We start from the raw sequence: 24,856 nt of genomic DNA on the forward strand, positions 1-24,856 counted from the left end.
GATAGCTAAGTCAGTTGCAGTTCTGTGCCTTTGTTTGTGAACCAGTTTGGCATAAAGTTTTGAGCTATTAAGAGATTAGATTGTGATAATTGTGTTTATTTTCCAGTCTAAAGTCTGAGAAATACTCTATAGGTACATCACATGTGTTTTCTTTAACAGATGATTGACTTGCCCTGTCCAGGTAATCTCTCACTTCATTTCTAAAGCTTTCTCTTTTATTGTTAGTTACTGTTGTTTTATGATCAGTTATTGCCCAGTCAATCATAACAACATTATATTTTCTTAACACCACACCCACACCCACCCACACACACACACACACACACACACACACACACACACACACACACACGCACGCACACACACAAATATCATCATCCTCACCTAAAAATTACATACTGCAGAGACCAGGTGGGGAATACTCAGAGTTGTGGAATGAATTGAGGAATAAGCTGATAATGGACCTAGGAGACAGGAAAAATAGATAAAAACTGTGCTGTTTTAATCCTACCTGCTGTATTAATCCTAGCTGTACCTGGGTCAATGTGGACCCAAGACTACGCAGTTAGAAAAGTGGATAATCCAAAACACATGTTTTTGCTGCAAACAGCTATTTACTACATTTACAAAACATGCCACATGTCACATGTGCAAGCTCATTCCATTAATAATGTGTTTCTCACTGGAAACTGTCAGTTTATTTACAAAATTATGTTTAAAACACATTATACTTTAAGTCACTCTGTAAGATATTTACCCAGTTCCTTTCTCTTTCTGCTTTCCATTAACTTTCCTGACTACAGTCTTCATTTTCTAAGAGTCAAATGCTGGTGTACTAACATTTTGTCCTACATAATCTAATAACAGATAAATTTCAGTGCCTCAATGTGCATGATTCAGGGTTTCTCAATCACCACATCTTTGCTCCTTTCTTCTACTGAATACATTTTGCTCATTATATCTGCAGTACTTAACTGCCAAAATATTGGTTCATAAGGCATTGCTATTTAGCCACTTACAGGTGTTTTCAGTGTCTACACCTTCACAACCAGAAATTTGTTTCAAGAGATCAGTCAGATGGTTAGCAGTATCACATTCCTCACTCCAATAATATTCAAAGTCCACTGTCAGTGAAGGTTGGTGCAACTATCTTCCAGGATTTAATTATTGTTGTTGTCAAAAGACATACAAACTCCATGGCTTGCAATGAGCACATTCTGTGATTTCCAGAAAATGATGCTGCTGTAACCACCAATATTGTGTGTGGGCTCCATCATAGTTTATACATGAAGTTTGTGCTTGATTTGGCCACTAGAGCCACCGATCCTGTTAATACAACAGCATTTGCATGCACAGCCTGCCAACTGCAATCCCTGTTATGACTAATGGTTATGAAGGCAAAAGCATAAGGCTCTGCAGGCCATTTGTGCATTTTCTGTTGTTTGCACTGTCCCTCACATTGTTACGCTTTTCGTTGTAATAAAGTTACAGTATCCTTGGGTTAGAACAGTTTGGTGATGAGTACAGTATTTGACTCTGTGGTTTCTACATCAGTCATTTGTCCTCTGAATTTAATTTCCATGAAGGCAGAGCTTAAATCTCTTTTTGAGCAACAGCAGACATTGATAGTTGCTATTTCCAGTTTCATGACTACACTGGTGCAACCTGCAGCCTCAAGCCTCACCAACACCATATGTCACCATTCCCTGTACATGGCTATGTAGCAGAAGACTGGCATGCTTACCAAAAAAAGAAAAAAGAAAACTGTGGAAACATTTCCAGGAATTTGGGGTACAGATGTAAACCTGTGAGAAGGCATTTTTTGGTAATGGATTTCACCACATCTGTATCAGCTGTTGTGTCAGCTTGCCCTCTTACAAAAATTTCCAAGTTTTTCTTTCAGTCAGATGTGTGGATTACTTTCTACCTACTACTGTAACATAGTCATGTTGCTGCTTGTATGGAGGTTTACCACTGCCAAAAGCAGCCAAAACAGTCATACAGGGCATGAGCAGTAGCACTACATAGACTTAGTCATCATTGTAATTTTGTGACAAATGCTAATAAGGAATTCTATGCCAATCAGATGGTTTGTGATGCAATCATACATTTTGTTCCCGATTGGGAAGTTTGAGAGTGAGGTGTACAGTGTGAAAATCCTATGCTTATGAAGTAGTGAACATAGCTCAGTGATTTGAAGTTTCACAGGTTGCAGGCAGTCAGATACAAGCTAGAACCAAAGTTTCAGAAATCAGTTCCACTCACCCCTCCCAGCTTTCTGTCAGTTTGCAAGGGAATGTAGATGCTACTGCAGCAGTCCAGCAGATGTCTCAGTACTATATAGGTAAACAGTGTTCACAACAATAGTCCTCATCGCAATAGTGACAGCCCTGTGCTCTGCTGCCTTCATGTTCATATTGCTTCATTCAGTATGAACAGACCATGTCCCAAATACTTGGAAACACATAATAGGTGCCACAAGAAAAGACATGTTGCTTCTGTATGTAACTTCTTTCCAGACCTGAGTGAGGATGAAATGAACATGGATCTGAACAGCATGTTGGCAGTGAGGGTGTCTTAAAGAAAGTTATAGACTGAAGTGTATATGTTTCACAAATCATTGAGAATGTAGATGGACATGGACAAATTAGCAACATTCATGAATTCTCAGAATTATGTGATTTTGGGTTATCCCCCTCTGATTCCAGTGTCATGGGGGCTGGTGAGGTATAACAAACAACAGGTTCCCATTCTTGGACATTTTTCTGTGCCTATAACATACAATGCTGTAGTTTGTTCATTAACATTCCTAGTTCTGGCCACTACTTACACTGAAAATCTGTTTGGTTTGGATGCTTTTAAACTGTTTGGATTCTCCATTGATGATGAAGTGCATTTGGTTTATGATCTAGTTCCATATCAAATGATAGATGCTCTCTCTGCCAAATTTTCCTCTCTATTTTCTCCAAGGCTGGGTCGTGAAATGGAATTTCAGGCTTATCATGATGAAACCATCTTCCTGGCTGCCAGTTTTTTGCAGGCTCAACAGGTACCAGTCACTTTACGGGATCAAATAAAAGTAGAATTAGATCATATTCAATCCCTTGATGTTATTTGACCTATTTCTTCCAGTGAATGGTCAGCACTACTGGTGATAGTCAAAAAATCTACCAGTAAATTAGGCCTCTGAGATTTTAAAAATTCTGTTAATGCACTGTCAGTCACTGATACCTGTCATGCTTGTGCAGGGTAGCCACGCAGTCTAGGGCACCTTGCCACAGTCTGTGCTGCTCCCCCTGTCAGAGGTTCAAGTCCTCCCATGGACATGGATGGGTGTGTTGTCCTTAGCGTAAGTTAGTTTAAGTTAGATAAGGTAATGTGTAAACCTATGGACCAATGACCTCAGCACTTTGGTCCCATAGGAACTTACCACAAATTTCCAGATTTCCAAATCCTCTATCCTTTGCTGCACCGCGAAGAGCTGTTCGCAAAATTATTGGGGGCCATCATTTTCCAAGACTGTCTTGACAGAGGCATACTTACAACTGCCATGTATGAGGAATCTAAATGCCTTCTCATTATCAACACCCCATTTAGGCTTTAGCATTTGCCTTTTGGTGTGACAAGGACATCAGCTATAATTCAGTTATTTTTAGAGCAACTTATTGCACCATTTTCAGCCTGAACCAGCTGTTTAGATGATATACTAGTGTCTGGTGCCTGTAAAGAGCAACATTTTTGGAACCCTCACGTCCTATTTTCTGGTTTGCAGTCTGTGGGGTGAAAGTGCATTTGGACAGACACAGTTTTTCCAACCATCCATTATTTATTTGGGTTTTGAAGTGTCATGTGGTGGCATTAAACCATTGCACCATCATATTGATGTTATTACTGTATTCCACATCCTCATGTCTGTCAAGGAATTACAGGCATTTTCAGGCAAAATTGCACAGTACCATAAATTCATGCCAAATGCTGCTACTGTGGTAAAATTACTCCGCACATTATTACATAAAGATGTTCACTTCCTCTGGTCCCCAGCTTGTGATCAGGCATTCAAGTTGTTGAAATCTAAGCTGTAGTTAGCCCCTTGCTTAGTCACTTTCCAGCCTGGCAAGAACCCGTCATTAGTGACAGACGCATCTCAGTTTGGCCTTGGTGCTGTCTCTAAATCTTTAAATTATGTGCAACAGCATTATTCTCAGATAGAGAAAGAGGCTCAGTGGTCATGTAAGCTTAAAAAAATCCATGGTTTTTTTTCCAGGTCTAAGTTTCACCTGATCACAGACCACAAACCACTGGTGCCTCATTTTAACCCCTTGTTATCCTTGCCAGAAAAAGCCACCATCACTTACAGCGATGGGCTCTTTTCCTGTCCAACACGATAGTGAGATACATTTTTGACCTGCAGTGCAACATGCAAATGCTGATGGCTTATTGCGTTTGCCAACTGATCTGTATCCAGACTTTGACGAAGAGGAATTTAGATGTGGAAGATCAGAATGTTGTTGGTCGTTATCTTACTACTAGTACTACAATTGCAGCCACAGTAGCTGTGGATCCAGTTTTAAGTCAAGTTTTCTTTCGAGCAACACAGTTGGCCAGACAATCCTCCAGGCCATGCTTCTGATCCTTTGAGAAATTATTTTTCATTATAAAATCATCTTTCTGTTTGGGATTGAGTGATGTTGTAAGCTACAGAGGATACAGCTCCTTGGGTTGTAGTCCCAGCCACCCTTCACCATGAGGTTATGCATTTATTACATGTGGGTCACTGGGAAGTGTCATGTACAAAAGCATCAGCATACAGAAATGTTTTTGGCCAGGCATTGATAGGGAATAGTATGATTTGTTGCAGCCCGCCCACAGTGTGCCACCCATCAGGTGGCTCCCCATACTTCTTCATCACTGCAGCCAGATCCAAAGGAGCCTTGGGATCGTATTCATGCAGATTTTGTGGAACCTTATTTGAATTTCTACTGGCTTCTTGTAATTGATACTTATTCTAAGTTTCTGTATGTGATGCATTGTCAGTCTACGTCCGTGGTAACAGTTCCCACTTTGTCAAAAATTTTTGCAATAGAAGGTCTTCCGTATACATTAATTATTGATGATGGCCTTCAGTTCATATCTCAATAATTTGAAGCCCTTGTAAAAAAAAGTTGTGTTTGCCATGTCATGGCTCCTCCTTTCCAGCCTCAATCAAATGAGAAAGCAGCGTGACTAGTCCAAACATTTAAGACTCAAATGAAAAAATACATTTTGGATATGTCACAGGAAGTAGCTCTTGACTGGTTCCTCAGTTCTTAGAGTTACACTCATGTTGGAGATAAGTCTGGCTGAGTTTTTGCCTGGTCATCAGCCCCAGACTCTGCTACATCTACTTTGACTGACACCAGGCCATCTGCCAGTACTAGCAGTGAATGCTTCCAGCCTGACACAACTGTTTGGGCTCATGGGTTTGGTGCCAGTGATAATCAAGAGTATCCAATTCCAACGTCTCTGTGTTGCCCACATGGCTCAGGGGCTGACATCATGATATGTCAACCAGCTACAATCCCACATGGGCAGCTTTGCACTGAGTGTGCCTCTGTCACTCGCACATCATCTGTCTGGCCAGTCATCTCCTCCATCATGGGTGGTGTCCTCACCTTCTCACTGCCACTGCCAACATTTTCACAACTTCTCCTCTGCTGTGGGAGCTCTCTTCAGCTAACCGCGGCCATAGTGAAACTACAGAAGAAAAGGATGTGAGCACAGTGCTCACTTCTTTGCAAAGGATGAGGAGTGCTGTAATTATTAATTTTGTGTGTGCACTGCTTCATAGTTCACACATGAAGTTTGTGCTTGATTCAGCCACTAGAGGTCACCCAGCTGCTGATATGACAGCAACAGGGTGTATAGCTTGCAAGCTTTTCTCCCTGTTGGAGTTAATGAATATATAGGCCAGAGCACCAGGCTCTACCACCCACTTGTGCATTTCTTATATATTGTAGTTGCCTTATATGTATGTGTACTGTTCAGGCAATAAATTAAAGTGCTTTTGGGTTAGAACAGATGCTATCTGAATGTATTTTTGCAAAAACTGCTGGATGAGATTCAACCAGTAATAAAATTTGCCAGTTTGCTTTGAGTGACATAACACTAGGTTGAAGACTGCTCACAAAGATAATAATTCTGTCATCTGGAATATGCACTTCTTCTACAGAATGACAGGGTATACAATCTGATATAAGAACAGCTCTTTCAGCTAAGCTTTTCCCCTCTAAATAATTATGCATTACAGGAACAAAAATAGAACAGAACTATTCTCTGAAGAGAGTACTGTCCATTGAGTCTCCTTCCCAGTGCATCTAATAAAGTGATAATATAATGTAACAGAACAGATGAAAAAATCTACCCACCAAGTGGTGGCAGGAGAACACACATGTATAATGGTTACATAAATTTTCAGAACTTGGGTGCCATTGGCTCCTTCTTGTGGCAGAAGAGCTGAAGAAAAAGGAAGAGCAATAAAGGGAAAGGGCTACTGAGTTTTAGAAAAAGGGGAGAGTTTGGAGAAGTTTCGCAGAATGTCAAGTCATGGGAGACTTACTGGCTGGTATGAGAAGGAAAAAAAAAATTTCTTTTCTTCTCAACCTGTCTGGTAAGTCTCCTCTGACCCAGGGTTCTGGGACACTTTTCCGAACTCTCCATATCCTAAAACTCACCATCCTTTTTCTTCATCCATCTTGTTTCCCCTTCAGCCCTTCTGCCATAGGAAGAAACCACTGGCTCCAAAAACTTGCAAATTTTCTTAAATTTTATATATGTGTGTGTGTTCTCTTGCCACTCCTTGGTGAGTAGATTGATCATATGTTATTACATTGTACACACATATAAAGTTCCAGAAACTGACCAGAAAATTGGAATAGAGATCTACATAAACATCATTTCTGCCCTTTTTTTCCCATGAAAACCACACATTGCATGTTGCACCATCAAACAGTGAGACCTTCAGAGGTGGTGGTCCAGATTGCTGTACACACGTTTACCTCTAATAGCCAGTAGCATGTCCTCTTGCATTGGTGCATGCCTGTATTCATTGTGGTATACTATCCACAAGTTCATCAAGGCACTGTTGGTCCAGATTGTCCCACTCCTCAGCAGAAATTCAGTGTAGATCCCTCAGAGTGGTTGGTGGGTCATGTCATCCATATACAGGCCTTTTCAATCCATCCCAGGCATGATCAATAGGGTTCATGTCTGGAGAACAAGCTGGCCACTCTAGTCGATTGATGTCATTATCCTGAAGGAAGACATTCACAAAATGTGCATGATGGGAGCACAAATTGTCGTCCATAAAGACAAATGCCTCACCATTATGCTGCCAATATGATTGCACTATCGGTCAGAGGATGACATTTACGTATCATACAGCCGTTATGGTGCCTTCCATGATCACCAGTGACATACGTCAGCCCCACATAATGCCACCCCAAAACAGCAGGGAAGCCCCACCTTGCTGCACTGGCTAGACTGTGTGTCTGAGGCATTCAGCCTGACTGGGTTGCCTCCAAACATGTCTCTGATGATTGTCTGGTTGAAGGCATATGCAACACTCATCGGTGAAGAGAAAATTATGCCAATACTGAGCGGTCCATTCGGCATGTTGTTGGGCCCATCTGTACTATGCTGCATGGTGTCATGGTTACAAAGATGGACCTCACCGTGGACATTGACAGTGAAGCTGCACATCATACAACCTATTGTGCACATTTTGAATCATAGCACGACGTCCTGTGGCTGCAAGGAAAGCACTATTCAACATGGTGACATTGCTGTCAGAGTTCTTCCAAGCCATAATCTGTAGGTAGCGGTCATCCACTACAGTAGTAGCTGTTGGATGGCCTCAGCAAGGCAAGTCATCAGCAGTTCCTGTCTCTCTGTATCTCCTCCATGTCCGAGCAACATCACTTTGGTTCACTCGAAGATGCCTGAACATTTCCCTTATTGAGAGCCCTTCCTGGCACAAAGTAATAATGCAGATGTGATTGAACCACTGTGTTGAATGTCTAGGCATTGTTGAATTACAGACAACACGAGCCGTGTACCTCCTTCCCGGCAGAATGACTGAAACTGATCAGCTGTCGGACCCCTCTGTGAATAGGTACTGCTCATGCATGGTTGTTTACATCTTTGGGTGGATTCAGTGACATCTCTGAACAGTCAAAGGGACTGTGTCTGTGATACAATATCCATAGTCAAGTTCTATCTTCAGAAGTTCACGGAAACCTTTTTTTGATGTGTATATTTTCAAAAATAGGTTACTTTCATTGACAAAATAAAGTAATAACTTTGATATTCAAACAATGGAAACACCAGGTTGAAACATCAACAATATAAGGAAAAGATAAATTGCTACTCACTGTAAAAAGTGTCTTTTCCTTGCGCCTGTGTGCTACTCAATTTCTTATCTAAATGGTGACTGTTAATTTGCCTTTTCCTTATATTGTTAACTTTGTTATTTCTTTGACTGTACACAAACATTTTGGTTAATTCTAAGTTTCCAGCAATGGGGGCTTAATTTTGTATTCATCTGATGGATTTGAGCTGAAAAGAACAGGTAAACTTTCTTTGCAATATTTATGTCTTAATGGATGCTTCAGTACAATATGCTTAAATTTATATGGGCATGCTCTTCCAGTATAGTCCAGCTTCATCAGCACTGTAAACCTGTTTGACAAGAAATTTATTCTGTTTCTTTGTTAGCACTAAGTTTCTCACCCTGAACAATAATTCCTGAAATCCTGTAGCAATGTTTGAATCAATGGAAAATCCAAGATGGACTGTAAAAATGTTTGAATCAAGTCAGACACCCTGATAAAGCATTATATTTTCCTCCAATTTTTTGAATTATGTAGAATTCTCATGCTTTCTCTACTTACTTTGGACCTTATAAAGTAACTTTTCCTGCCTCTTCTGTTGGAACCACAATTACAGTGATTCATCTAGTTTTATTACATCTACTTCAGATTCTACCTTTTCTAATGCATCAGCAACTTCTAATTTCTTCTTGAATATTGTAATATCATCATCTTGCTGGCATAAGTAAACTGCTTGTAACTTGAGAAAAAAACAAGGAATGTAACAAAATCTTATTGTCAATAATATGTTTTGAAAGCTATTATTGATCTGTCAGCAGCCAGAAAAGATCAACAACATCGCATTCCTCCTGATGATGTTTAACAGTATGCTTTAATTTCTTATTAACATAGTGCATGAATTCTGAAGGGCAACAACCCAGAAGAAAACTTACATCAGTTTCTTTTACTACCAGTCCTAGGTGAGTTAGAAATTATGAATCATTAGCTCCTACGGGGAGAGCTAGGCAAACATATAGACAGGAAACAAGCCACAGACTTGGTACAAAGTTAGTGTTCCTGCATTTACCTGAAGTTGAAAAGGGGAAACAATGAAAAAAATATTTCAGGGATTTACAACTAGGACTGTGAACTACAACATCTTCCAACAGTAAAACATGAGTCCTATGCATTATAGTGTATTACGAACAAAATTAATCATTTTAATTATAAAAGAATATATTTATGTATAACAACAGAATATTTTTTTTAAGATAAGAAATTCCATGATACTCACATACATTACTTTATTTCAGTTATTGAGATCCTCCATGAGTGCACAGATGAAACTGTGAATACCATTTCATCAGCAGTTCAAAATGGAAAATGCTTCATTCAAGAACCGAGTGATAAAAAATTGGGCAAGTAAAGTCTTTTTTGTGATATCTGGCTAAAAATTAATTTTAAATACTTACAAATTCCATTGTACAGGAGGCACGATAGAAAGAACTTCTCATAGACATCTTTGTGCTGATACAGTATATATTGGCACTCAAGCATGATAGAAAGTACATCTGAATTAGGGGAGTTCATTCACAAACGTATCAAACTTGTGTCCTATAAATGATTAACTTATTGTTCTCCTCCCACACTCCACTCCCATCCCCCCCCTCCCCCCCTTCCGCCTTAATCCACAACACAAGTTAAGCCCTTTCATCCTGATGTCTGAACCACCTGACCTTCCTTTTCTACCTCAACCAACCTATCCTTCTCTCCTCCCTGAAGAAGGAATTAACACAGTTCCTAAAGTGAAGAAATTGTCAAGTGCTTACACAGTTGTATGTAGTCTGTACTAAATTTCTTACCTTGTGAAGCTAAGTATTGGCAAGCATTTCTGTCTCACCTTTTGTAACTACCTTTTTGGTCATGCATCAGCAAGATGACCGATACTGCATATAACTTCAGGTCTTACTTTCCCTTTTCATTGCAAATTATTGCTGCAATTGCTTACACATGTTTTGTATACAGGATGTTACAAAAAGGTACGGCCAAACTTTCAGGAAACATTCCTCACACACAAATAAAGAAAAGATCTTATGTGGACATGTGTCCGGAAACGCTTAATTTCCATGTTAGAGCTCATTTTAGTTTCGTCAGTATGTACTGTACTTCCTTGATTCACCACCAGTTGGCCGAGGAAGGTAATGTTGGCTTCGGTGCTTGTGTTGACATGCGATGCATTGCTCTACAGTACTAGCATCAAGCACATCTGTACATAGCATCAACAGGTTAGTGTTCATCACGAACGTGGTTTTGCAGTCAGTGCAATGTTTATATATGCAGAGTTGGCAGATTCCCATTTGATTTATGGATTAGCACAGGGCAATAGCCGTGGCACGGTACATTCGTATCAAGACAGATTTCCAGAACGAAGGTATCCCAACAGGAAGACGTTCGAAGCAATTGATCGGCGTCTTGGGGAGCACGGAACATTCCAGCCTATGACTCGCAACTGGGGAAGACCTAGAATGATGAGGACACCAGCAATGGATGAGGCAATTCTTCATGCAGTTGACGATAGCCCTAATGTCAGTGTCAGAGAAGTTGCTGCAGTACAAGGTAACATTGACCACGTCACTGTATGGAGAGTGCTACGGGAGAACCAGTTGTTTCCGTACCATGTACAGCGTGTGCAGGCACTATCAGCAGCTGATTGGCCTCCACGGGTACACTTCTGTGAATGGTTCATCCAACAATGTGTCAATCCTCATTTCAGTGCAAATGTTCTCTTTACGGAAGAGGCTTCATTCCAACGTGACCAAATTGTAAATTTTCACAATCAACATGTGTGGGCTGACGAGAATCCACACGCAATTGTGCAATCACGTCATCAACACAGATTTTCTGTGAACGTTTGGGCAGGCATTGTTGGTGATATCTTGATTGGGCCCCATGTTCTTCCACCTACGCTCAATGGAGCACATTATCATGATTTCATATGGGATACTCTACCTGTGCTGCTTGAACATTTGCCTTTACAAATACGACACAACATGTGGTTCATGCACGATGGAGCTCCTGCACATTTCAGTTGAAGTGTTCGTACGCTTCTCAACAACAGATTTGGTGACCGATGGATTGGTAGAGGAGGACCAATTACATGGCCTCCATGCTCTCCTGACCTCAACCCTCTTGACTTTCATTTATGGGGGCATTTGAAAACTCTTGTTTACGCGACCCTGGTACCAAATGTAGAGGCTCTTCGTGCTCGTATTGTGGATGCCTGTGATACAATATGCCATTCTCCAGGGCTGCATCAGCACATCAGGGATTCCATGCGATGGAGGGTGGATGCATGTATCCTCGCTAACGGAGGACATTTTGAACATTTCCTGCAACAAAGTGTTTGAAGTCACGCTGGTACATTCTGTTGCTGCCTGTTTCCATTCCATGATTAATGTGATTTGAAGAGAAGTAATAAAATGAGCTCTAACATGGAAAGTAATTGTTTCCAGACATGTGCACACATTACATATTTTCTTTCTTTGTGTGTGAGGAACGTTTCCTGAAAGTTTGGCTGTACCTTTTTGTAACACCCTGTATATCAGTGCTGCAGGCAACCATTTGTTTCCCAAATTCCTTCCTTCATTCTGAACTTTTTGTAATAGCTAGGGCAGAAAGAAACTTATTGTCAAATAGAAAACAATGCTTCGTGATAAATAATAAAACAGTCCCAGGATGTGTGGAGGAGATATTGATTTATAGTAAAACAGCAGAGCACTTAACATTTTATATGATTAGACTTACCTCAGTGTCAGTTCGGGTATGCCTGGATGCCCACTACTTGTACAGTGAGAGAGAGAAGATACGTAAATTACATACAATGAAAAAGGAAAAGAAGTAAAATGTTGGAGTAACATTTTTATATAAGGCGGCTAATGAGAAGAACTAAAACACAAAACACCCACAGAAAGTATTATTTGATTATTATAACAGTGTTATTATGCTGTAGGAGTCTAAGCTGCAGCCGTACACACAGACATGCATGTAGAGTAGTGAAGAGTAAGACTAAGTAGAGTAAAAGAAATTGACTCCATTCTGAAAAGCGACCGAAAATACAGGAAACTTTCAAGAAACTAGGAAAGTCATTGCTGAAAATTGATGTAGGAAAGAATATACTAACAAATTAAATTTGAATAAATGAAAATATTTTACAATACATTTAAATATTAATACCATACCATCAGTTACAGTGTTGGAATCAGAATAAAATGCATTGTCTCAAGTAAATAAAACTTTAGACAATCCACAGAACAAAAAGTGTTCAAAGAGTGTATACACTCATTCAAGGTAAAGTTAAAAATTTCTCAGTATGTCAGAAAAACACAATGTTCTTTGGCAAAAAACACAATGTTCTTTGGCAAAAAACACACTCTTTTCAGTGCACTCTCATTTAAGGTCAATGTGCTGCTTCTCTTTGCCAGCACACCTTTATGAACAGGTAGACTGCCTTCATGAAAGAATGTTTTTGTTAAATCAAGACTACTTTCAAATGATTTTTCGTCGGTTTGTTGTAGAAGACTAGTGTAGTATTCTTTCTCTGTTGTTATATTTTGCAGTGTAATCAATAAGAAGATTCCCAGTATCCCTTCTTTATCTAATAAGACACAGGCCATACCCTTTCAAACAAGTGAAATCAACTTTTTCATTGTTGGTACAGGACTGCCAATTTTCACCAAGTGATTATTGGGCTGTTCCATATATGCTGCATGATATGGCATGCCTCATACACACTGCAAAATTACCCCATAGAATCAAATGGATCCTTTGTAAAGTAGTTCAAACATTGTTGAGAAATTGATTTTTGTGTTTGCAATTTGTCAGCATTCAACAAGTGTGTCCTGGACAAACATGTCTTGTAATTCATTCTTCATATCAAATGTACCACATTCTTCCAATAAACTTATGGTGTTAGTTATTTCATACAACATTAATCGGCAATCACCCAACCCTAAAATGTATACTTTTTTGGTCTCTTCACCTATGGGTGCAGTTTTGAGATATACCCCGTGTGGATTACCTTCAAAGAAAGTCTGATCACTTTTTTATTTAGCTGCGCATTTCTTAACAGCTGTAAATGAAAAATGTGATTCATTACAAACCTTAATAATAATAACAATAATAATAATACTTTATTCAACATCAAATGATTAATTGCATATGTATAAAAACAAGTTACAATTTTTGATGCATAGCACAATAATACATTCTTCTGAATACCGGTACATCACTGATTAACAGAATGATTAAATTACAAATAAAATGGTTCGCTTAACACTATTTACATATGTTTTCGAAGCACTTTTATTCTGCGTGTAAGTATGGTATTCTTGTAATGTGTAAAATGGATTTTGTAACAGAAATTTCTTTAGATGACGTTTAAGCTTCATTGTGGGTAGGGTCATAGCTTTACTGAGCAGTGCATTGGCTATCTTTAAACCTGCATACTGTGGTCCCCTTTCATAGAGTGCAGTTCTGTGGCTGCTAATGTAAAATTTTCCTTTATTTCTGGTGTTGTACTGATGCAAATTGGAACAACTGTTGAGCTGCAGTCATGTAACATGTAATATGGCTTTAAGAATGTACATGTTTACTACAGTTAGTACATCAGTTTGTGGAAACAAGCCATGGCATGATTCCTTATATTTTGCTCCACAGATGATTCTTACAGCTCTTTTTCTGAAGTAGCAATAGGTTATTTAGATTTGCTTTGGTTGTTTTCTATTCCATAATTCTATTCCATAATTCAAGTGAGAGGAAAATAGAGTATTGTATGTAGTCTTTAGGGCAACAGTGTCTTTGTAGAACTTGCTAATCATCTTAACTGCAAATATATTCTTAGACAACTTACAATCTGAAGAGTCAACATGTGTTCCACTATAGAGTGCTTTTAATAGCTAAACTTAGGAATTTTACACTACACTTTTCTTACTAATTCATTGCCTATGTATAAGTTTGATTTCATCATTAAAGCAACTGTTGTTAAACTCCATGAGATAAGTTTTACTACTGCTTATATTTAAGTGGCTTTCATTAAAGTACTGTACAATTTCATTTGTCATGATACTACAGTGGGTCTCTAGTTCATTAAATGATTCCTTTTTACATACAATGGATGTATCATCCACATACAGAACTATTTTGGAACTATGAGTGCAGTATCTTACATCATTTACATAAATCAAAAACAGAACAGGACCCAATACTGAGCATTGGGGTACTCCATGTTTTATATTAGTGATTTTGCATTTGTGAACACTACTGTCAGTTTTAAGCAGTACAAACTGTTTTTGGTAACTTATGTAAGATTTTATTAGGTCATGAGCGGTGCCTCTGATGCCAATCTTCCATAGCTTTTCTAATAAGGTTGTGGTGTTCGCACAGCCGAAAGCTTTCTCAAGACTGAGGGATATACCTGCAACATGTTGCTTGTTCTTGATGCCAGTTATTATCTCTTCAATTAAATGAGCAGCTGCTGTGCTGGTTGATTTACATTTTAAGAATCCATTTTGATTTTCAAACATTAGGTTGTGCATCTGGAGAAAGTTTATAATTCCACTGTATATGACTTTTTCAACTATTTTGGAAAAGACTGGAAGTATTGTGATGGGTCCATAGTTTTCATTTTCGAGTTTGTCTCCTTTTTAAAGATTGGTGTTACTTGAGCTATTCTCAAACAATGGATGAATTTCCAGAGACAATAAACTGTTCAAATCAAAGTGTAATTCCACTATATCAGTCAGAATGAAACAAATGAAACATTGCTATTAGAAAAAGATGTACACCAAATTTTTCTGCAGGTCACACTGAAACTATACCTCACATTAATGCACAAATTTGCCCAGGCTTGATGGAATAAGTAATGGGAGAAGGGGGAGGGTTAAGCTAGAGTTCTATTATGGGGAGCCAGGATTCTGCAACAGATTCAGACATAATCCATGTGGCTCATCTAACAAATGTACTGATCAATTTTTAAAATGAAGAATATCCCACTTAATGACTGTCGAGGCCAAGCGTATAACAGTGGCATTAACATGAATGGACAATACAAAAGTTCTTGATGTCTGACACTTAGCAAAAACCCATTACCCTTATTCTCACCTTTTGTCTGCCACACCATGATTGTTAGCAATGTTTTAAAGCTGAAATATGTCCTCAAGCAATGACATTTTTGGGGTGTTGTAAAAGTTATTTAATTTAGAACTAGCACTTAAAAAGGTAAGAGTTACTTCACAAAGTGATAGAATGCTGTCTTTAAAATATGTAACAAAATTGTGGTTAGTTATGCCTCTATGATCGATAAACACCAACACAACAGCTTGCATACATATCTCATTTATTTTTTACCACAAGAAAGTATGCATAAAATCAGTAAACATACAAGAAACATGAGTTCACTGACAGGTTAACACACCAACTGGCCAAAGATAGCAGAAAGTCAGAGAAGGCACACTTCGCCAAAGTTGAGATCCACAAAAAACTCATTTTGTCCAGCCTTTCACAAATAATATTTCTGGAATGAAAGAGGCTGTGAGTAATATGCAAGAACAATATGTAAGTGCTGTATCTTGTAAAAAGAGATCTATGGATGAATAGAGCTGCTACTACTACTACTACTACTACTACTACTACTAAAACTCAGTTACAGAAAGCAAATCATGGCCGCCCTGAATATTTTGGACTATTGATTCATTTCAATGGTATAAAGTAAAGTACTAGCAGCCATAAACTCTAGAAACATACTTTGGTTATAGCTTCCAGACTGTGAGGCTGCAGTCACTATATAAAACTATTCAATGATATTTCATCCCCATCTGCAAGAGACCTCTTCAAAGATAAAACTAAAAAATGTTTGATATATCATCCATGACCTCTCAGCCCAAACGTCTTTGAAGTAAACACTGGCTGTGAATATCTAGAATGTTTTATTATAGAGATACAGTTTTACAGGAATAGAAGCTATGTTGAATGTTGTGCTGTTAAATATTGGCAGCCTGATAGAAGATTTAAAAGTTTTTTAGAGAATGTGAATAGAAATTTTGCAAGAATTTAGGCTCATGAGTAGGCTATGGACAGGGTTTACATCATACCATAAAAATTATTAGGGGAGAAAAAACTTTCAGCATATGCAACATGGGTGAGCAATGTTAATAATTCTACAGAGAGATTGAAACAGCATGTTGTATTGGAATGGACTACTTATAGTCAGATCTTGAGATTGCTATAAGGTAGTGCACAGACTGAAGGACAAGTTGAGTTTCTTTTGGATGTAACCTAGTTTATACAAAGCAGAGATTAAAAAGAGTACAAAATAGGTTTAAAAGTTTGGCAGTAGTGTGTCAAATGATATGGTGAAAGAAATGAATCATGTGAACAGGGTTCATAGTGACTCCACTTTAGCCCACTAATAAATTTTCTAAGAATATTTTTTCCTACCAATATCTGTGGTGGAGACTGACACATTAACAGACTGGAAGTAATAAAGACTGTTCTGTGGAACACAATTATCCAAAGTAGATTGAGAGTTGGAAATAAATGCTATGCATTTGACTTTGGCTTGTTAGAAAGTTAATGATGTAACTCACACATTTGACAACGAAATGCAGGACGAGCTCTTTTATGAGCTTTCCATATTTTGAGATGTGGGACCAAATAAAGAAAACAGGCTCCACTAAACATGAGCTGTAGATTTATTACATTAAGAGCTGTGAGCACTTGTCCAGTAGAAGAGATGTGTTTTGCAGTAGCAAAGGTAAACTGGTGCTCGTAGCTCTTAAGATAAGCACTGTAGAACACAGGTTTACTTGACTTTTTTGTTTTCAGTGTATCATTCCTGTCATATCCATGAATACCAACGATTCCTCCTTGGACACCCTGTACAGCTCCATTATCTTAATTTAAAACACTACGGTGTAGATTACAATAAATAAGAAACTATACTTTTCTAACATGTGGATTGTTCACTGTGCACATATTTTTTATACTCAAATGAACTGCTATATAATAAAACAGTTTCTTTAATTGAAGTTATTGATTTATAGACCACTCTAAACTCCTAATAAAAGTAACAAGACTAAGTAGTAGTTTTTATAATCGAGTCAGAGGACCCAACAAGTCTACTGCAGCACTCACGCTGACTCTCCACAAGCTGTACTAATATAACAAAAACAATTAGTTCTAGTTCTGTGTTTGGCTGAGAACTTGTCATTCTGGCATGTACTTAACATCTGGTATGCTACAGCTTTCAGAGTTGCTGCACCTACATTTGCATCTACATCTACATATATACTCTGCTAGCCACCAAGTGGTGTGTGGCAGAGGGCACTATTCATGCCAAAGTCATATTCATACCTCCCTCCCCCCCCCTCCCCCCTCCCCTCCCACTGTTCCACTCGTGGATTGCGCGAGAGAAAAACAACTGTCTGAATGCCTCAGTACATGCTCTAATTTTCCTTATCTTTTAATGGTGATCATTGCACGATATGAAAGTTGGTGGTAATAATATATGCTCTACATCCTCGGCGTAGATCATATTTTGGAATTTAGTGAGCAGCCCCTTCCATTTAGAACGTCGTCTATCTGCAAGTGTGTCCCACTTCATTTGTGTTGCTCTCGCAATGGCTAAATGTACCAGTCACAAATCTTGCCACTCATCTTTGGACCTTCTCAATCTCTTGAATGAGACCCAACTGGTAAGGGTCCTATAGAGATGAACAATACTCTAAGACTGAATGAACTAAAGTATTGGAAGCAATTTCCTTTGGTGAAGGACTGCATCACTTGAGGATTATACCAATAAACCACAATATAGAGCTTGCCTTACCCATTACTCATGTAATCTGATCGTTCCATTTGAGATCATTTCGTTTGGTCACACCCAGATACTTGATGGATGTTACTGCTTCCAAAGACTGGGCATTTATATTGTACTCATATATTAATGGGGATTTTCACTTTGTTATGTGCAGTAGGTTACACTTACTAATATTGAGAGATAACTGCCAGTCATTACAACACACATTTATTTTCTGCAAATCCTCATTAATTTGTTCACAACTTTCATGTGATACTATTTTCTTGTAGACTACAGCATCATCGGCAAGCAGTCTCCTGTCACTGGCAATACCATTAACCAGATCGTTCATGTAAATCATAAAAAGCAGCGGGCGTATTATGCTGCCCCGGGGCACACCTGATGTTGCTCTCATTTCTGTTGAAGTATCCTCATTCAGGATGACATACTGTACTGTGTCTGTTAGAAAACTTTCTATCCAAATGCATATGTCATCGGATAGGCCATAAGCATGCACTTTTTGGAGCAAGTGACAGTGCGGAACTGAGACAAACACTTTTCGAAAGTTGTGGAATTTGGTATCAACCTGGAAGCCAGTATCTAGATCCTGTTTTATATCATGCAGAAAGAGGGCCAGCTGTTTCTCGCATAACCACTGTTTCCTAAAACCATGCTGGTTTCTGCAGATGAGCTTCTCAGAGTCTAGAAAGGTCATTATGTCTGTTCCATGATTCTACAACAAACCGATGTCAGTGAAATTGCCAGTAATTATGTGCATCTGATTTTCTACCACTTTTATACTTTGCTATGACCTGGGCCTTCTTCCAGTCCCATGGAACTTTCCACTGTTCCAATGATCTCTGATAGATGATGGATGAGATTGGTGCCATATTTGTAGCATAGTCAACATAAAATCATACGGGGATACCGTCTGGGCCAGATGCCTTCCTGGCGTTTAAGGATCTTAACTGTTTTACAGTCCCAGATATGCTAAACACTATGTCAGCCATCCTTGCATTTTTTCGATAGTTTAAAGTAGGAATGGTGCTGCAGTCCTCTACCGTAAATGAGTTTTTGAAAGCTAGGTATAGAATTTTGGCCTTCTGTTTGTCATCATCCATTACCTTACCTGTACTGTCAGAAAGAGAAGGTATTGAATTATTTTTAGTGTTCATAGATTACACATATGATGAAAATGTTTTGGGGTTATTTTTAGAATTTGCAGATTAAATATTGCTTTCAAATCCATTAAAAGAATCTCTCATTGACCTTTTGACAGCTGCTTTCATTTCATATAATTTCTGTTTGTCAGTGGGGCAGTGACCATGTTTAAAATGACTGTGTGCAAAATAATCTGCTTTCTCAGCAACTTCCTAATATGTTTGTTGAAACAAGTCAGATCCTTTCGCTAGCCTATATTTTTGCTAGGCACATATTTTTGTAACACGTGGTGGACAATACCTTTAAATTCTGACCAAAGATGCTCCATACCTTTGGGTCCCATGACGAATGCTTGGAGCTGACTATAAAGATATTCATTAATGACACTTTTATTTGCTTTCCCAAACAAGAAAACTCTACATTGTTTCTTTGGTTTTTCGCAGCTTCCACTAACATAGAAGCCACAACGACATTATGATCACTAATACCTTCCTCTAGATTAACTTCCTCAAAAAGATGAGATCTGTTTGTCGCCAGGATATCTAATATGTTCCCATCTAGAGTTGGTTTTCTAACCGATTGCTCAAAGTTGTATATTGAGTGTGCTCCTAGAGTAACTTCACACGAGTCTTTCCTTCTGCCCCCTGTGATAAATGTGTAATTTTTCCAGTCAGTGGATGCCAGATTAAAGTCTCCACCTATAGCTAATGGATAATTTGGATATTTATTTCCTATGTACTCAAGACTTCCCCTGAAATGTTCTGCAACATTTGTTTCAGATGCTGGTGGTCTATAAAAACATCCTAATACAATGGTCACTCCTTGTCTGATTGACGGCTTTATCCAGACTATTTGACAATCCAACCCAGTATCAATCGCAACTGTGTTTAAACAGCTTTTAACTGCAATGAACACACCACCACCCATAGCATCAGTCCTATCCTTCCTAAACATTGTCCAAACCGAGTTAAAATTTCACTGCTATTTATATCTGGTTTCAACTGGCTTTCGGTACCTAATACCATATTGGCATTGCTACTGTTAATTTCGGAGATTAACTCGGGAATATTGCTACCGACACTTTGACAATTTACTAACATGAGATTTAGCAAATTTAAATCCTTTGAAATGACCTGTTTAGGAGAACTAACAGTTTTTACAGTTGGCACACCCACATCAGTGTCATGAACTGGTAATTTTTCAGGCCAATGGTTTGTTTCCTGTGGGGAGGAACCTAATCTAAAAAAACCCATGTGCATGCCACAGACACTGTGCTACCCATGTAGCTGCTTCCTGTGTGTAGTGCACCCCTGATCTATTGAGGGGTGTCCTACAATCTTCAACCCCATAGCATAGGTCGAGGAATCTACAACCATTTTCATCACAGAGTCGACGTAGCCTCTGGTTTAGGTTCTCTACTCGACTCCAAACCAGAGGACCCTGGTCCACCCTGGGTATGATGCTGCAAATTCTCATCTTGGCTTCCACTCCTCAAGATATGGAGGCCACCTTCACCAATTTATCCAGCTGTTGAAAGGACCCAAGGATTTCCTTGGAATCCCAATGACCGGCATCGTTGGTGCCAACATGTGCAACAATCTGCAACTGGCTGCACCCCGCTCGCTCCATAGCCACTGGAAGAGCCTCTTCCACATCCTGAACAAGGCCTCCCCAGCAAGCACACTGAGTGAACATTGGAGTCTTCCCACCCTAGCTGCTATGTTCCTGAGCGTTTCCACAACCCACCAAACCTTGCAGCTCCCACTAACTAACAAACCCCTATATCCAAGTGCCTGTCTGGACCTTGCTGAAGGAGTGGCCACTATTGTGGCAGAAAGTGCATTCTGATCTGGCTCAGCCCCCCCCCCCCCCCCCCCAGCATCAGATGGCACACTGAATCTATTATCAAATTGCATGGGATATGGCAGGAGCCTGCGTCCCCCATGCAGCCTTCACCTTGAGGCTCGAGACCTCGAAACAGTCCGCCACCCACACTGATGTGAGAGTGGGCCTGGCAGCTCAGTCGCACCTAAGCTCAGCTCATTGAGAGAAAGCTGTGACTTCAACCCCACCCCCTGCCCAGCACATCTAGTACAGCAAAGGCTGCCCCAGGCACCCCAACCCCACCGCACCTCAAGGTGGCACTCTGGAGCTGGTTGACTGTGACCAACAAAGCTTCCAGCTGTGTTTGAACTGTGGCCAACTCCTCCTGCATCCACACACAACAGACACAGTCCCTATCCATTTAGCTAAACGTGATTTACAATAAGAAACTTAAGAAAACCTACTGCAACACAAGGTTAACAGCTAGTTGTCAGAAAGTACACTCAACACTGAAATACAATATTAATGGTAGAAGCTAGATCTGGTGCTTTTTTTCCTGCTAGGGGTTATATAGTGGAAGAAAAATAAACAGTGACCTACAGTAAACTGCTAGGGGCTATCTAGCAAATATTAATAAAGAATTAAACAGTAGCCTACGGTAAACTACACCTACTGATTAACCCTCATATTTATAATGTAAACAAACATATATGGACATGCGAAAATGACCTAATAAAACTATAAAAACTGCTACCTTCAATGTATCGAGTCTAAATGACACTAATAAACGTAAATACTTTCATTTAGCAGATTTACAGTCATCTCCTGAGTAGCAGGCCTTCTATATTAGAATTATGAGTAATGTAAGATCTATGGACTGTTTTTTGACATTTTTCATAGATTTGTTTTAGAAGAAACTTTTATTTTCAAGTAAGCAATTTTCCCAGTGTACTTTCACGTGTTGTGATGACTAAATTATAACTTTGTAGCTAATACCATGTAGGTCTAGATCTTCCTTTCCACTACTGTACATTGGGGACCTGATATGGTATTGTAGTCAAATGATGACAGTGATGTACATGTCATTAACACACTGACTGACATGTGGACTTCAGTGTCGATGTGGGGATGTAGACATGTTGAAACTGTGAAGGTTTAAGTGATGTTAAAGATTGTTTCATGCTCAGTGCCATTATCTTTTTATTTTTTTATTTGTCCATATAAATCTCTTTTTCAGTACATACAGGGTGTTTCAAAAATGACCAGTATATTTGAAACGGCAATAAAAACTAAACGAGCAGCGATAGAAATACACCGTTTGTTGCAATATGCTTGGGACAACAGTACATTTTCAGGCAGACAAACTTTCGAAATTACAGTAGTTACAATTTTCAACAACAGATGGTGCTGCAAGTGATGTGAAATATATAGAAGACAACGCAGTCTGTGGGTGCACCATTCTGTACGTCGTCTTTCTGCTGTAAGGGTGTGCTGTTCACAACGTGCAAGTGTGCTGTAGACAACATGGTTTATTCCTTAGAACAGAGGATTTTTCTGGTGTTGGAATTCCACTGCCTAGAACACAGTGTTGTTGCAACAAGACGAAGTTTTCAACGGAGGTTTAATGTAACCAAAGGACCGAAAAGTGATACAATAAAGGATCTGTTTGAAAAATTTCAACGGACTGGGAACGTGATGGATGAACGTGCTGGAAAGGTAGGGCGACTGCGTACGGTAACCACAGAGGGCAACGCGCAGCTAGTGCAGCAGGTGATCCAACAGCGGCCTCGGGTTTCCGTTCGCCGTGTTGCAGCTGCGGTCCAAATGACACCAACGACGTATCGTCTCATGCACCAGAGTTTACACCTCTATCCATACAAAATTCAAATGCGGCAACCCCTCAGCGCCACTACCATTGCTGCATGAGAGACATTCGCTAACGATATAGTGCACAGGATTGATGACGGCGATATGCATGTGGGCAGCATTTGGTTTACTGATGAAGCTTATTTTTACCTGGACGGCTTTGTCAATAAACAGAACTGGCGCATATGGGGAACCGAAAAGCCCCATGTTGCAGTCCCATCATCCCTGCATCCTCAAAAAGTACTGGTCTGGGCCGCCATTTCTTCCAAAGGAATCATTGGCCCATTTTTCAGATCCGAAACGATTACTGCATCACGCTATCTGGACATTCTTCGTGAATTTGTGGCAGTACAAACTGCCTTAGACGACACTGCGAACACCTTGTGGTTTATGCAAGATGGTGCCCGCCCACATCGCACGGCCGACATCTTTAATTTCCTGAATTAATATTTCGATGATCGTGTGATTGCTTTGGGCTATCCGAAACATACAGGAGGTGGCGTGGATTGGCCTCCCTATTCGCCAGACATGAACCCCTGTGATTTCTTTCTGTGGGGACACTTGAAAGACCAGGTGTACCGCCAGAATTCAGAAACAATTGAACAGCTGAAGCAGTACATCTCATCTGCATGTGAAGCCATTCCGCCAGACACGTTGTCAAAGGTTTCGGGTAATTTCATTCAGAGACTACGCCATATTATTGCTACCCATGGTGGATATGTGGAAAATATCGTACTATAGAGTTTCTCAGACTGCAGCACCATCTGTTGTTGAAAATTGTAACTACTGTAATTTCGAAAGTTTGTCTGCCTGAAAATGTACTGTTGTCCCAAGCATATTGCAATAAACGGTGTATTTCTATCGCTGCTCGTTTAGTTTTTATTGCCGTTTCAAATATACCGGTCATTTTTGAAACACCCTGTATATTGTACACAGGATATTGGACATTGGACAGAAAACATTTTTATCTAATGGTTTTTCTAACGTCAAACATACATTATTTAAATTTTTGTGACAAATTGGATCTATACAGTTAATAATTACAATTTTTTAAATACTGTATACTTGTAACTCATTTCTACAATTAAAGATAGAAATAACATTTTTTTCTTGCATGAGATACTGTGAAATGGAATAGTAGCAGTTTTTCAGAAGGTAGGCTGTCACAGACTTTTTAAAGCTCTGTAGTTCAGGAAGAGATTTTATATATCTTGGTAATCTGTTGTATAGTTTTGATCCTGCATGACATACACCTTTTTGGCATAATTTGGTGTTACAATTGTCTGACCTGGTAGTGCAATCATGGACAGTTTGTGTTGAGAAAAAATGTTTTCATTTCTCTGTTGTTGTATAGTTTTGTTCCTGCATGACATACACCTTTTTGGCATAATTTGGTGTTACAATTGTCTGACCTGGTAGTGTAATCATGGACAGTTTGTATTGAGAAAAAATGTTTTCTTTTCTCTGTATACTTTTTTTTGACATGCATGACTACTTCCAGTATATCAATGCAGGAAAGAAGTAAGATGTTTAGAACTTTAAAGAAAGGTTTGCATGGTTTTTTTCTGCTCACTTGTTTCATTATTCTTATAATTGCCTGTTGTTTCCTGAAAACTGTTATGGCCTGGTGTACATTTCCCCAGAATGATACCATACTTCAGTATCAAATGTGCACATGCAAAGTATACAGCCCTAACTGCTTCTGCACTAGTATTGTTGCAAAGAATTCTTACTAGATAGCTCATTTCTGCTAGTTTTGAATTTAGGTATGTGATATGAGTGTTCCATTTAAGATTTTCCTGGATATGAA

The 24,856-nt window shown here is 39.2% G+C and overlaps 1 protein-coding gene across 1 annotated transcript in view; it reads left to right on the forward strand.

Annotated features, from left to right (window-relative positions):
* Nucleotides 1–24,856, forward strand: part of LOC126416119 (ATP-binding cassette sub-family G member 1-like) — a 379,097-nt gene that overhangs the window by 306,009 nt on the left and 48,232 nt on the right. The window contains exon 7 of the mRNA XM_050083643.1: nt 9,659–9,763. Within this exon, the coding sequence (XP_049939600.1) occupies nt 9,659–9,763 (105 nt within the window). The remainder of the gene's footprint in view (nt 1–9,658; nt 9,764–24,856) is intronic.

Source organism: Schistocerca serialis, chromosome 8 (assembly GCF_023864345.2).
Source record: "Schistocerca serialis cubense isolate TAMUIC-IGC-003099 chromosome 8, iqSchSeri2.2, whole genome shotgun sequence".
Taxonomy (NCBI): Eukaryota; Metazoa; Arthropoda; class Insecta; order Orthoptera; family Acrididae; genus Schistocerca; species Schistocerca serialis.